Source organism: Apteryx mantelli, chromosome 19, assembly GCF_036417845.1.
Source record: "Apteryx mantelli isolate bAptMan1 chromosome 19, bAptMan1.hap1, whole genome shotgun sequence".
NCBI classification, from domain to species: Eukaryota; Metazoa; Chordata; class Aves; order Apterygiformes; family Apterygidae; genus Apteryx; species Apteryx mantelli.
The window spans coordinates 6,627,082-6,640,012 of NC_089996.1; the positions used below are offsets into that span (position 1 = coordinate 6,627,082).

Here is a 12,931-nt window from a genome sequence, read left to right on the forward strand (position 1 = left end):
AGCTGAATAGCCCACATACTATCCCACTGTGTCTCTTAACTACTTCAAAACAAATCCAATTAATGAGTTTCTTAAAAAATGAAGCTGAAAAGCACAAATGCAATCACATCACAGCTCTTTCACTGTGAACTATTCTAGGTTTAACCACTGGATAATGTTCAACACAGAAGGTAAATCAGACTGATTAGCGAAAAGAAATCAAAATGGTCATAAAGCAAACTTAGCTGCAACAGACACGCACGGATGTGTGATGTGCCTGAAGTGACCAAATGGCACTTGGATTCGTGCTCGCAGCTCCCGAGCCCAGCCCAGCGCTCCAGCTACCAGCGGCATGTTCCTGTGCACAGGGGGGGATCCTGTGGACGGCACAGTGAAACAGCATTTGAGGCATTTGACTAAACGCTGCACTTCTAACCCCAAAGATACACCACCAACCAGTTATTTGCATAAAACTGTGGTGATTTCCCAGCTTCCTTCATTAAATCCAGGCATCTGCCATACTGACAGAGGTCTGCAACCAGGGCAAGTTTCCTAGTGCCTCTGGACCTAAGCATGGAGACAATGGCTCAGATCAAAGGAGAAGCCCAGTATACGTTAGAAATGGAGCTGTTACAGAAGCATCCTTTGCCTGGAATATACTCCCTGCTTCCAAAAGCACTGTTTAAGGGACTTCTGGACCAGAAGCTAGTTCAGACCATCTGGCATAACACCCACAGAACAACCTCCACCTCAAATTCTTAGCAAATGATGGACTCATCCTCCATGAATCTTTCCATTCCTTTTTGTGACTTGTACTGGTTCTACCACTGCTGCCTCTTCTGGACCTTTTCTGGTTCCAGTACAGTCCTTCTGAGGCGGGTGACTGGGCCACTGTTCTAAAACATTCTCATCTTCATAATCTGGTAAGAGTCTACCCATTACCTCCTGCACCAGTGTTCCTAGGAAATCATAAGCCTGGAAAAGGCAAACCCTTGGTTACAAACTCCCACTAACACATTTTGCATTTACAGCATTACAAGGGAAACACTAGCAATCCATATGTGGGAGCACATGAGTGGGTTTGCAAGTCCCACAGATTGTTAGAGGCAGCATAAAAGTGTGGAGAAAAACCTTCCATCACAGCCTTGCTGGGGGTAAAACTCAGCATGTATCTTCATTCCCTGCCACTTGACATGCAGACACATAAAAAAGGTGCTCTTTCTCCCAACAGATTATTTGTTCTACTAATAAGAACAGAGAGTTTTCCCAGGCATCTCCATTTCCACTAGGAACTGTCAGTGGCGGAAAATGTTTGCAAATTGGGAGATTTGGGATTCCTTAGAAAAAGCAAATTATTTTGCCAAAAAAATTCATCTAAATTCAATTCCCTGTAAAATCATTTGCTCAGTAAGTGCTTCCCACCCAGCTCCAGCTCTGCCTGGATATGTCTGGAGTAGATCAATCTAGCATCATCCAAGGCGTTGTCGAACATGCTGATGAGGACAGGATATTTGTTGGCAGCATCCGCAGCTATTACTGGTCGCTCCAAAAGGCTTCCAAACATGTCCAGCAACTGAGGAGGCGAGCAAGCAGGAAAAAAAAAGAGAGAGAGGAAAAAAAAAAAATCACAATCCCAATTTCTTCCGAGAAACATGTCTCACTAGGACTTTCCTCATTAGCCCAGAGGTTTTGATACCATCTGCAATGAGGGTCAGTTTGGAAAGGGGATACCTCTTTTCTTTACTGCATTTTTTTGAGAAAGCCTCACCCTTTATTACAGAGTTTCTCAGACTTTCTCTGGGGGAGAACCATATCCCAATGGTCATTTTCCAAATACTTCACAATTTGTTATTTATTACAAAAAAGTTAAAAAGATAAATGCTATCATTTTCTACAATCTTCTCTACAAACACTTTTATTGAAATTTTTCTGAAAATACCATTTACTTTTTCCCCAAGCCAGATTCACTAGTAAACAAAACAGTCTTGTTTAGAGAGAAACCTGAGTTTCCAAAATTTAAGTATGACCATTTGATATTAACACCTAATTTTTTGACAGCATTTCTCACCAGAAAATCCTAGGAAAAGGGTAATTTCCTCCAACTCACAGATGCAAACAAATAAAACTCCTTGTAACTCAAAGCATTATTTGGATAATTTCCTTAATTACATTTTTTAAAGCTGAACAAAGGCCCATTTTGTACCTTAACAGGAAGAGCAGAAATACTCCCAATGCTTTCAGCAAACGCCCTGCTGCCAGCTCAGTGGCTTGACAGTGCATGAGGACCCACAAGCCCATGTGTCACTGATCAAGACCAGCCGAAACACTACAGGTCTCATCGTCTCATCCTGTCCATCCCAGCCTATAAACACCATCAGTTCACAGCCAGCCAGTGTGCCTGTAGCCACACCACCAGCCTGGACCTCCTCTATATGATTGTTGCAGAGCAAAACTGTCGGCGCCCAGATTTTCCTTCTACAAAAGAGAAGAGATGCAATGGACACAAACCTTGAAGGCATGCTCCAAGTCTGAGGCATCATCAAAAGCCTGGATGAAAACAGTCGCCAGCCTTCGGTCCATATCTTCTACTTTCTGCTGGAAATCAAAGGCATCTCGCTCAAACTCCTATGGAGAGGCAAAACAGTGAGGCATGAGGCTGCGGAACACCACCACCTACATCCTCTTGATTCAGAGATTCTCCTCTTCTCCTTTGTGAAGGAGCAAGCCGCTTCCCTGACCAATCTTTAGCTGCCACAATGTGGTACAGCTCCATTACACTTGAGAAAGTTTCTGTACTGTCCCCCTGCTGAAATCTTGGCCTTCCCTGCTGGGCTGTCGCCTTTGGTCCTGCAGGCTTTGCACAGCACAAAGAGCACTAACTTCAGCCTCAAGGCAGGCCAGATTGTGTTTTTTCCAACATGGTCTGAAAACTACACCCATCATCCAGAAATCCCACAGATGCACCTTCTGAGCTACAAATACAATCGGCTTTCAAACCAAAAGAAGTAAGTCATTGTAAGTAATGAGACAACAACAAGGCAACTTCCATTATCTTCTGGCACTGTTGTTCTTGCCTCTATTGTTATAAACCCTTTGAAGCTTAAGGGAAAAACCTAGGTTTATTTTTTCCTAAAGGTAAAAGAACCAGAATTAATGGCTGGACTTGACAAAAAGGGAGATCTCAGGCTTCCTAGCTTGGACAAAGCCACTAAAAATAAGGCCATGAGTCCCACTCTCATGAGAAATGGCAAAGAGCAAGCCAACAGCTTTGCTATTATCACTACTGAGCTCCAGCAGGAACAAATGCCATGCTTGATCTACAAAAGAGGCCCTAAGCAGTAGCTGAGGGTGCAAAACTCAAGTGCTGAAAGAACAAGTCTGACTCAAAGTCACGTGACAGGCCATGGGGTCACCAAATCATCACAGCTCTTTCAGCGTCCTCCCTCCTGAAAGAAAAGTGGCTTGGAGCAAGCAGCTTTCCAGCAAGATCCTCCTGGGCAGTACTGGGCACGTGCCACCTACTGCAGAGATGTACTGGGAACTACAGGAAGCAAGCTAGCATGCCTCTGCCAATATATCATCCCCAATGGTCCATAAACCACTCCAGCTTTACTATTGCCTCCTTTGTGCATGTAGACAGGCCTGGCTGTGTCCTGCTAAGTGGATGTAGCAAACTGATCCCAGGGCAGATGGGAGAAGGAGTAGAAGAAATCAGGAGACAGATCAAACACAACCAAGGGATACAAACCCCTCTAGAAATACAGTTACCACCCTTCCTTCATAGCCTACCCAGGCTACACAGCTCAGGGTCAAAACCAAGAGTCAGATTTTCCAAATAGACCATAAGGCCAGTGACTCATTCACTGTGCTCTGTTTTGTATGACACATGCTGGTTTGAGCATCAGGGATCTGGATGGCCACTGAGCCATGACCAGAGGACTGGGAATATTCCTTTAATAAAAAAATTATTAACATTTAAAAACAGAGTCCCTGGATGCTGAGAGCACCAGATGTCATATGTGCAACTAGGCAAGAGCAAACACAGCCCCTGGAGATTACTTGAGCCAGCTGTCATCAGGCAAGCTAGGCACTAACAGCAGGCAAGCGGAGAGATACAGACGTTGGTACAGCTCACACACCCAAGCAAGCATCATGTACAGCAAAAGCTTGCACAAAAGGCATGGAAATCCAAGTTTCCTAGCTGCCCTGTTCTAGGATTCTGAACTAGCAAGACAAGTGATGGATATGGACCTGCAGCAACTCCCAAATCTCTGCCAGAAAGACCAACAGCTTCCTTTTCCCTACAGCGACAGATCAGAACGTAGCAAAAGGAGGAAGGGATTGGAAAAAAAATCAGCAGGACTGCGAGTGAACTGAGGCTTTATTGCCGAGGAATCTGTCGCTCTGAAAACATGCACGTTGCAGGCATTCCCACAGGCCAGTCCCACCTACCATGTTGGTCAAGTCGAGACAGTCATAGGTCCGCTCTGCAAACACCTTGTACGCCTCCTGGAATTCCTCATACATGCCCAGGACCTGCTGGCTCAGGGCCTTTCCTTTAATCCCACTGAACTCAATCTTTTCCAGCTTCATTAGGTCCAAGGCAGTTGCTAGGAGATCCTTCAAAGTCAATTGAGAAACACACAAGTTAAGATGTTGACAAATGAAGATGACAACAGTAGTCACACTATGGAGCTGCGCGTTTGCTGCCTTGACAGACGCTGACAGGCAGAAGGACCTCCCCAGGCACACAGTGTGGGCTCAAGGTAAACCACAGCAGGGCTGAACGGCACAAGCAAGAAGAGGGGAGGCAGATCCTGCCTGTTGCGGGCTCCTCATAACTCAAGGGACAACCCCAAAGAGCAGAACGAAGCAGATACGGAGCTTTACATCCAAACAGGCTGTGTTTTGTGAGCATCAGTGCCTCTAGGATAGGGGCTGCCAAAAGGGAGGGCGGTTCTTTGGTTAACAACCCAGCACACAGCCCCCCATCCAGATTTTCAAATGCTATTCTGAGGCATCATAGCCTTCAGTGCTGCCTTGAGATGCTTCAGGCAGATGTGTGGAGATGCAGGGCACTAACAGGTCCCACCAAGGTTAGCCTCACCAGAAATAGCTATATAGCCAAGTGAACAACCATTTGCAAGTACTCTGACAACTAAATGATTGCTGCTTTAAGAACTCTCCTGCATTTTTGTGAGTATATGGTGCTACCAAAGAGCCAACTCAGCCAGATAGCAGATTTATAACAGACATGCAATTTAAAATAGTGAGATAAACGGAGGAAAAGAGACTCCACTCTCTCCAGATGTTTATGGGCTACCTGTGCACAGGCATAAGCGTAGCCTTTGTGCAATTTCTTTTCAAAATGAAAACAAATGCGCATACACTATTTAGAAGGAAAACATTCATTTTAACAAATACTTTTTAAGGTAAAAATAACAACGTAGAGATAACAGTTGCACTTTTGTCTTACCAGGGTTGCTTGGAAAGAAGAGGGGGGAAAAACGAGACAGAGAAGGGCAGAAGCTTTCCTCATTAATAGGCTGGCATGTGCTATGCTGTTAGATATTATTTACAGCTCACTCCACAGCCCTCTCCAGGCCTACACTCTGACTGCATATACTACAGCCTTTTGCTGTATCTGGAGGTGTGGGATAGTCACGGGAGGAGGACGTGGGTATTGGCCAAAAAGGAAAGCATTTGCAGCTAAAAACCTCTGTGCCTAGCTTTTTTTTCTGTAGCCCATCTTCATAGTATCTAAGCAATCAGCAATCAGTGCCCCAGAGTCTTTGCAGTTACAGTGCATTATTACTTTGTCACTCATATTTTTCTCATGATGACCTGCAGTTACTTGTGTGTCTATTTATATTCCTCTCTATACTGGCCAGTATAATTTGGTTTACTGCACACCAATGCTTATTGGAAACCATTGCTCTGAATAGCTTTAAAACAGACATCAGTCATGATGGTTTTCTACACAGTTAATTAAATAATGCATAAAAATATGCAGTGCGCTTCAACCAGTAAAAAATTCTGTTCCACTGCACAGAACAAGAGAGGGAGCAAAACAGCTTAGACTTTCCTAAGGCAAGTGCCAACAGGATATATGCTCAATATCTTGTGATGTGACATGCCACAGCATGGCATTGGAACATGGCAATGATAAAGAAAGAGATCCACTTTAAAAGTGCATGGAATAGTGGATGAATACTTGTGTTGTTAACTGCATAACAGAAAACAGACATATACAGTATCTATAAGCCCTGTTCCCCACTTTTTGCTCCTAGACACAGCCATGGTACAAGGAGAGCACGGAGAACACAGGTGCATGCGGGGCTGACTAATACACTTCAGACCTGCTCTCTGCAGACAAACATCACAGCCTATTTAAGGAGCTCTTGATCATGCTGGGAGTTGAGAGGTGGCAGCACTCATGACACTAGACATTCATGCGTCGGATGACTACTGAACAGCCTGGTGAGCGTGACACAACCCAGAGCTAGACCTTGGTGAACTGGGACATCTCTGAGCCACAACACCCAAGTCTGACAGACCATTAGGAAGTGAAGAGGTGAATCAACAAGTGACATGGCCCTGTTCCTTCTCAGCCCCACATGGCACAGTTAAGCACTGCCCTGCCCCAAGGGCAGAGCGTGGTCTCTCCAAGGCAGGCAGGACACGTCTCTGGGGTGTCTCTGGCTGCAGCAGGAAGAGAGGAGGACCAGGAGATTGTATTGCTTTATTTACAGCCTGGCAAAGCACAGGCCCCAATAATCCCAATCCCTTTGCCCCCAAAGGACTCTTGGAATCAAAAAACACACCCAACAACCTGGACAGAAGGGCACAGCTGTGTATCTCAAAAGGTCCTCGCTTGCTGCAACAGGAAACCTGACAGCAAAGAGAAGGGCCACAACCCCTGGCATTGGGCAAAGGAAGGGAAGATGCTAGCAAGTGAATTATGGCCGCAGAGCCCTCTTGAAGGTTTGCAATGACTAAATTCTCACCTCTATCATCTGCAATCTGCTCAGGAAGCTGTCCAGCCTCGCAAAAACCAACGTGGAGTGGAAATCCCATTCCTTCACTTCTTGGCCTACTTTATAATACATGTGAAGATTTTCCCTTCTCTCTTGAAATAGCACTTTGAACTCATTCAGGATGCCAAGCACCGTCTGCACTTTGCCCAAGCTTTCTTCTGTATCCCCTTTCAGAAGGTCTTCTGGACTCAGGTACACCAGGGCCTGGAGTAGCAAAATCAGACCTAAGACATCTCTTCTATCATCACATAAAATGGTGACTTTTCATGCTGAACATGTTTTAACCTGCTTGTCAAATTCATTACTACTTAAAGAATTATTTTGCCAGGGAAGGACCGACAAGCAGGAGAAAAGGGACTTATTTTAAACAGCTTTTGAAGACAAATGTAGACAACACTGGAATGCACCTGCTGAATAAGGAGGTTGCAGATTTCCTGGAGCAGCACTATTATCCGCTCAGGCATGTTGTAGTACATGGAAGTGACCCAGATTAAACACACCACGTGGAGCAGAGGGACCAGGAAAGGCTTCACCTCACTGAACTCAACACTCTCTATGTCTTCCAAGCGGCGCTGGAGAGGCATCAGGTGCAGGTTAATGTCCTGAGCTTCAGTCAAAGCTGTGTTTAAAAAAAAAACAGGAAAATTGGTAAGATCCACTGAGCTGTGGTCTGTCAGGTTATTGCCTGGGCTCTGGCCTCAACCTCGCCTGACAGAAAGGTCTTACAAGGCAAACAGTCCCGATGAGCATATACTTGTAAATTGAAGAAATACCCTTGAAGGTTACTCACCTATAGGTAATAACCAGGGCAGGAAACAAACTGACAGAATGGCTAGGGAAAGGGCAACAACAAGTTTCCAGGAACCGACCAAGAGTTTTGGCACTAGAATCAAGAGAACTAGTGGGGGAAATAGAGCCTAGTGCTCAAAAAGAACAGTTTTGTGACAGCAGCAGGAGAGATCTGCGAATGCCCAGAGCTGGGACAGGGCTCTGCTCAGAGACTGAGTCCAGAACTGCTAAATGAGATGCAGGGAACGTGCCCTGCAGCAGAGCAAATACAGTGCTGCCACCGCTATGAGCAGGCTACAGGCCTTGTACTAACTTAGCAATAGAGGCTTAGGGACCTGTCAGGCCTTGAGTGACTTGTCTTGGCCTGAGTTTATTTTAGCTTGGTTTTAGCTATACCAGTCCATTGCCCAGAGGACAGATGACTATGGTCTCGCTTGTCCTGGCTTTAACAGCATAGCTGCCCAACAGTAAGGTGACTTATGTCCAACTGGTATAAAGCTTTAGTTTAGTTTTGTACAGCTGTGTGGTTTTACCCTGGAATTACATCGTATATTGTAAACATCAATAAAACCAAGGGATCATCATGTAATTAAACTTGTGGACCAACAAGTAAACAAGTGTCAGCAAGTGCCTGAACTCACATAAAAATAAGCCGAAACAGACCCGACTGAGGAGGAAGAAATGCTCACCATCAACATCCTCCCCCAAGCAAAGACCTAGGGACAAAGACAGCTTGCTATAACACTACATCGGACAGGTGAGTACACCACCGGGGAAAGGGCCAGACTCTGAAATGTCAGTATGTACAAATTTGAATTGTGTTTTAATGGGAATTAACAATAATTGGATAATTTGGACTATAAGTGTTAGTATTGCTGTAATGGACTAAAACCAGCTATTTGTTACATTTTCATTAGACTTTTAAAACACTAATTAGATTGACAACGAACTCCTGGCTCCCTATATACGGTACATTTCTCTAGTTCACATAAATTGCATGGTGCGTAGAGTGACAGGGATCCTTAGAAAATTATATGTTTCCACATAAAACGGTGAAGGAAAGTGTTAGCTGCCAGCATGACCAGAGCTAACAAAGCCTGAATGGTTTGTCTTGCCAGAGAACAGCTGGGATGAAAATGGACTTGATGGGTCTGTTGCGTTGGGCTATAAGGGAAGAGCAGCAGGACTACAGGGCTTTTCACTGTGGAGGAGAATTTGCCATGTTTCCTTTGGCTGGACTGAATTCCTCTAAGTAAAGCTCACTGCAAAAAGACAACGCTACTTTTAATAGAGCAGCATTTTTAAGGTAGAATTTTGCTGCGCTAATAGGCAAAAAAAACCCATCCTTCCTCATAACTCTCCTTATTAGTGAAAAGGAAAAAAAAAAAAAGTCTAACTCTCTAAATGGGGGGAGACAGTGCTTTCATTTTTCTGCTCAGAGGAGCAGCTCTCCTGTCTCGCTGAAGCGCACCAAAATGTGAAAATAAAGGAGAGAAGAGAGCAGATCTATTGATCCACACTACCCCCTAGAGGTCATTCACCCACAGGTGGATTTTTGCAACAATCTCTTTGAAAAAGTGGCAACACGACCAGCGGGCTAGACAGATCTTACAGCCCTGAGAGGACATTACCGGATGGGGATGTGGACAGAGAACTCACTACATGAAGTTGCTCTGCCTCATTCCTCAGGTGAGTTAAGCACGTTCTGGATACGGCATAAAACTGAGGGCTCAGCCATTTGCTGCATCGTGCTTGCAGCCCGTTTGGACACAGCCCTATTCTGCCGTGTGTTGTGGGGCTGCCTTGAACCACACACCAGGCTTTTTGGGGTGAAACAACAAGCATAACTGCACAATCATGTAGAGCAAAGCCTGCACGCTTAGAGACCTGGAGGAGATGCAGGACAACGGCCATCCTCCCTGGGCATCACACTCCCTCCGCTGTATCACTGTCCTTTAAGGGCAACAGACCTCCTCATCGCATCGCTATGAGGCAGGATGCAGAGCTCTGCCTATACCCAGCTTTACCTGGATTTGCATGCGACTGCAGGAACCCCCTTTTCCATATGGCACAGGTGACAATACTTGCCTGCTTTCATCACAGGCCTTGAAATCCTCAGGCCCAAAGGGCCCTATGGTAAAGTGAAAACTGCTGTTCCTTTAGGAAGGAGCTTTGAGCTGCAGTGCAGCCAAAGCCTGGGAAATAGCAGTCTAATGAACTTCTGAATAGTTTCAGTTGGCTACAAGATTTATTGTTTTATCCTGAACTTCCATTCCTGCAGACTGACACCACAGTCACTGGTGAAATAAGGTCTCAAGGTACACAGCATGTTTCAGATCAATTGGAGTGAGTCCTACCGGATGATTGTGAACGCTTTGTTACAGCAGAGAAAGCTGCCAAATCTGCTCACCCTGACCTTTGGAAAGGGTCTGGATTAACAGACCAGTGATCAAAACGGTCACAACCTGGTAACAAAAGCATCAATCAAGTACAAGGAATTCAGTTGCATACCACAAATTAGAGAGAGGGCCAGCAATGCGCTTACAGTCTCCTCACTGTCCCAAGGGTCACAGAGGACTCCTAATGACCAGTGCCATCACAGTCACGTTCAGCTTGAAACCAGCAAAACCAGGCGATGGAAAAGGGGCAGGCCAGAAATCAGCACATCCCATACAGATGTGGTGAAGCTGCCCCAGCATCTCACCTGCCTCGACATCCGTGAGCATAGCTTTGAAGGCTGGGAAGTAGCTGCTCTCGACTCTCTCTAGCACTTCTGCCATATTCCTGACCTTCTTTATTCTCAGCTGACTGTAAATGCACTCCAGGTCATCATACCTACAGCAACCAAGACAAGTAACAAACCTGCATTGAGAAAGCATCAGCTGTCCACACACACCATCCCTCCCCCTGGGCCTGATTCAGGATTTCCCAGCCTGGGTTGTATGGGACACCCCAACTCTGCTGGCCCCAGGGCCTTCCCTGCTTTGTGGGAGACCATTCAGCTGTCAAAATACTTTTTTTTTTTTTTTTTTTTTGCCTAGGATCCACTCCAGGCACACACAGACTGCATCCCAGAAGTGAATGTAAATGGGAGGAAGGGCCTCCAGGGAGCCACGGGATGGGCAACAGACAGACAGCTGGCCCTGCAGTTCACCACAACAGCAGCTCTGCTACCGGCAGGACACTGCTGAGAGAAGCCGTTGAGTATTTCTGCAGGCGCTGGCAGCTCTCCAGCAGGCAGGGCATTGCCCTCAGTCAGTCCTTACCAACACAGCACAAAGATTTTCACAGGGCAGGAAAGAATTCCATCCCATGGCTCTTGGCTATCTAAACATCTCTGGGTATTGACAGATGAACATTGGTCTACCTAGCTGCATCGATCGCAGAAGATCCTATGCATAGATATCAGCTCAGCCCTTCTGCTGCAGGCTTCCACCCCCAGCAAAGTCTGCAGACATGGAGAGGTGTTCACACCTTGCCTCTGCCATTTACACCTCAGCTGCTGGATCTAAACACATCCATATAGCAAAGACTGTTCCCTGGAGCAGCTGCAGTATGGACAAGCTCTGCAGACTTTGCTGTAGGTATCAGAGTCTCTTGGTGACCATGGAGTAGCAGCAACTTCCTGAACCCCTTCTTACCTGCAAGCATTATCTGTTCCTTTGGCCATCCCAAACCCGTCGCATGCCTGTTCCAAAGCACCAGCCAGGAGAGGCTGAGACCAGAAAATCAGCTCGGTATTTTTTAATAAAGTTGACAGAGCTTGTTAAATCACTGGAGTCTTTTTTAAAAATAAAAGATAGCTTCTGACAAGTCTGAAGGCTGTATTAGGATCTTCCAACACCACAGGGCATAATAAGCACCTCATCTAAGCCAAAGAACCATATTCCTGTTTGTTAGAAAGTGGAAAATGTTCCAGGCTTCAAAAAGAAGCTACTTGGGCAGAAAAGAAAAAAGCCCCAGGAGAGGTTTCCATCAGCTCTTACTCACATTGCTGGTTCCTAGTGAACTACATGTACAGGAGGTGTAGCCCTTGGGCCAAGGCCAAGTTAAAATACAGCCAGCTGCACAGTGATCTCCAAGACACTTTGCAGAGCATTATATTTTATGCGGGAGCAATTTTCTTTAGCTCAAGTCTTTATATAGACTTCAGGCAGCTTGGTCTTTTCAGCTTGTGTACACAGCTTTGCCTGCCACCAGCACTTTCCTTCCACTCAAAACCAGTGTCAGTGAAAACCAAGTTCTAGCCAGGCTGCCCAGAGGTACCTGTTTCTCCAGAACTCGAGTTCCACCTTCGGGTTAGGGTTGCTGCCTTGCAGGAGAGGCTCTGAGGACTCTCTCTTCAGCACTCCCTGGATCTGGTAGCTCCAGTCAATGACAGCTGACTCAGTGGCATGAACAATAGATTTATCTATCAGCTCCAGGCTGGAGAAAAAAGAGCGCACAGTTTTCCATTTGTTGGTGTTTATTACTCAAGCTGTATCTGCTCCAAATGACCACATAGGGAGCTAGTTTTCATAGGTTATGGTCTAGCTTCATGTTCCAAAAACACAAAGTCATAAAAAAAAACAAAAAAAACCACCATGATTTAGCTGCTGTTTTAATACGGGAATTACATCCTGGAGAGAACATTTAATAAAGCTCTGCAGCAGTCACAGCAACTTCACCCAGAGTGATCAACAACAGATCATTCATAAAATGAATGATGCAAGTGATGAGCCAGTTAATACCTCTCTGCACAAAATCAGTCACTGAAGCATCAGATGCATTCACGTGCAGTGTCCGACCTGGAATGCCACACCTCCAGCAAGATCATCTCCTCCAGTGCTGTTCTCATACAGTCTGCTCTACCTCCCCCAAGTCACTTACTCACTTAATCCAGAGAGAACTATAACAAAGCAGGCTGGCAAGTTGAGGACTTAAGGGAGAGGTCACCTCACTGTCTTCGAGTTAGTAACTTCTTATGCAATATCACCTGCACCACATTCTGCCCAAGAAGCAATCAGTCCTTCTAACTAACTCACTCACTCACACATCTCCAGGCCCAGACATAAAGAAGGTGTGATGTGCATGCAAATGGGTCTTCTTTTATGTCCCTTCTAGAGTCAGTTATCTTGTCAGGACAT

General features: G+C 45.6%; 1 protein-coding gene across 1 annotated transcript in view; it reads right to left on the minus strand.

Moving 5' to 3' along the window:
- The window catches only part of DNAH9 (dynein axonemal heavy chain 9), a 207,981-nt gene extending 197,381 nt beyond the window's left edge, over nucleotides 1-10,600 (minus strand). The window contains exons 1-7 of the mRNA XM_067308503.1: nucleotides 10,510-10,600; nucleotides 7,424-7,635; nucleotides 6,987-7,220; nucleotides 4,432-4,599; nucleotides 2,488-2,604; nucleotides 1,402-1,552; nucleotides 242-356 (exon numbers count right to left, since the gene is read on the minus strand). Coding sequence (XP_067164604.1) covers nucleotides 242-356; nucleotides 1,402-1,552; nucleotides 2,488-2,604; nucleotides 4,432-4,599; nucleotides 6,987-7,220; nucleotides 7,424-7,635; nucleotides 10,510-10,585 — 1,073 coding nt within the window. The 5' untranslated portion in view covers nucleotides 10,586-10,600. The remainder of the gene's footprint in view (nucleotides 1-241; nucleotides 357-1,401; nucleotides 1,553-2,487; nucleotides 2,605-4,431; nucleotides 4,600-6,986; nucleotides 7,221-7,423; nucleotides 7,636-10,509) is intronic.
- Nucleotides 10,601-12,931: the final 2,331 nt, after the last annotated feature.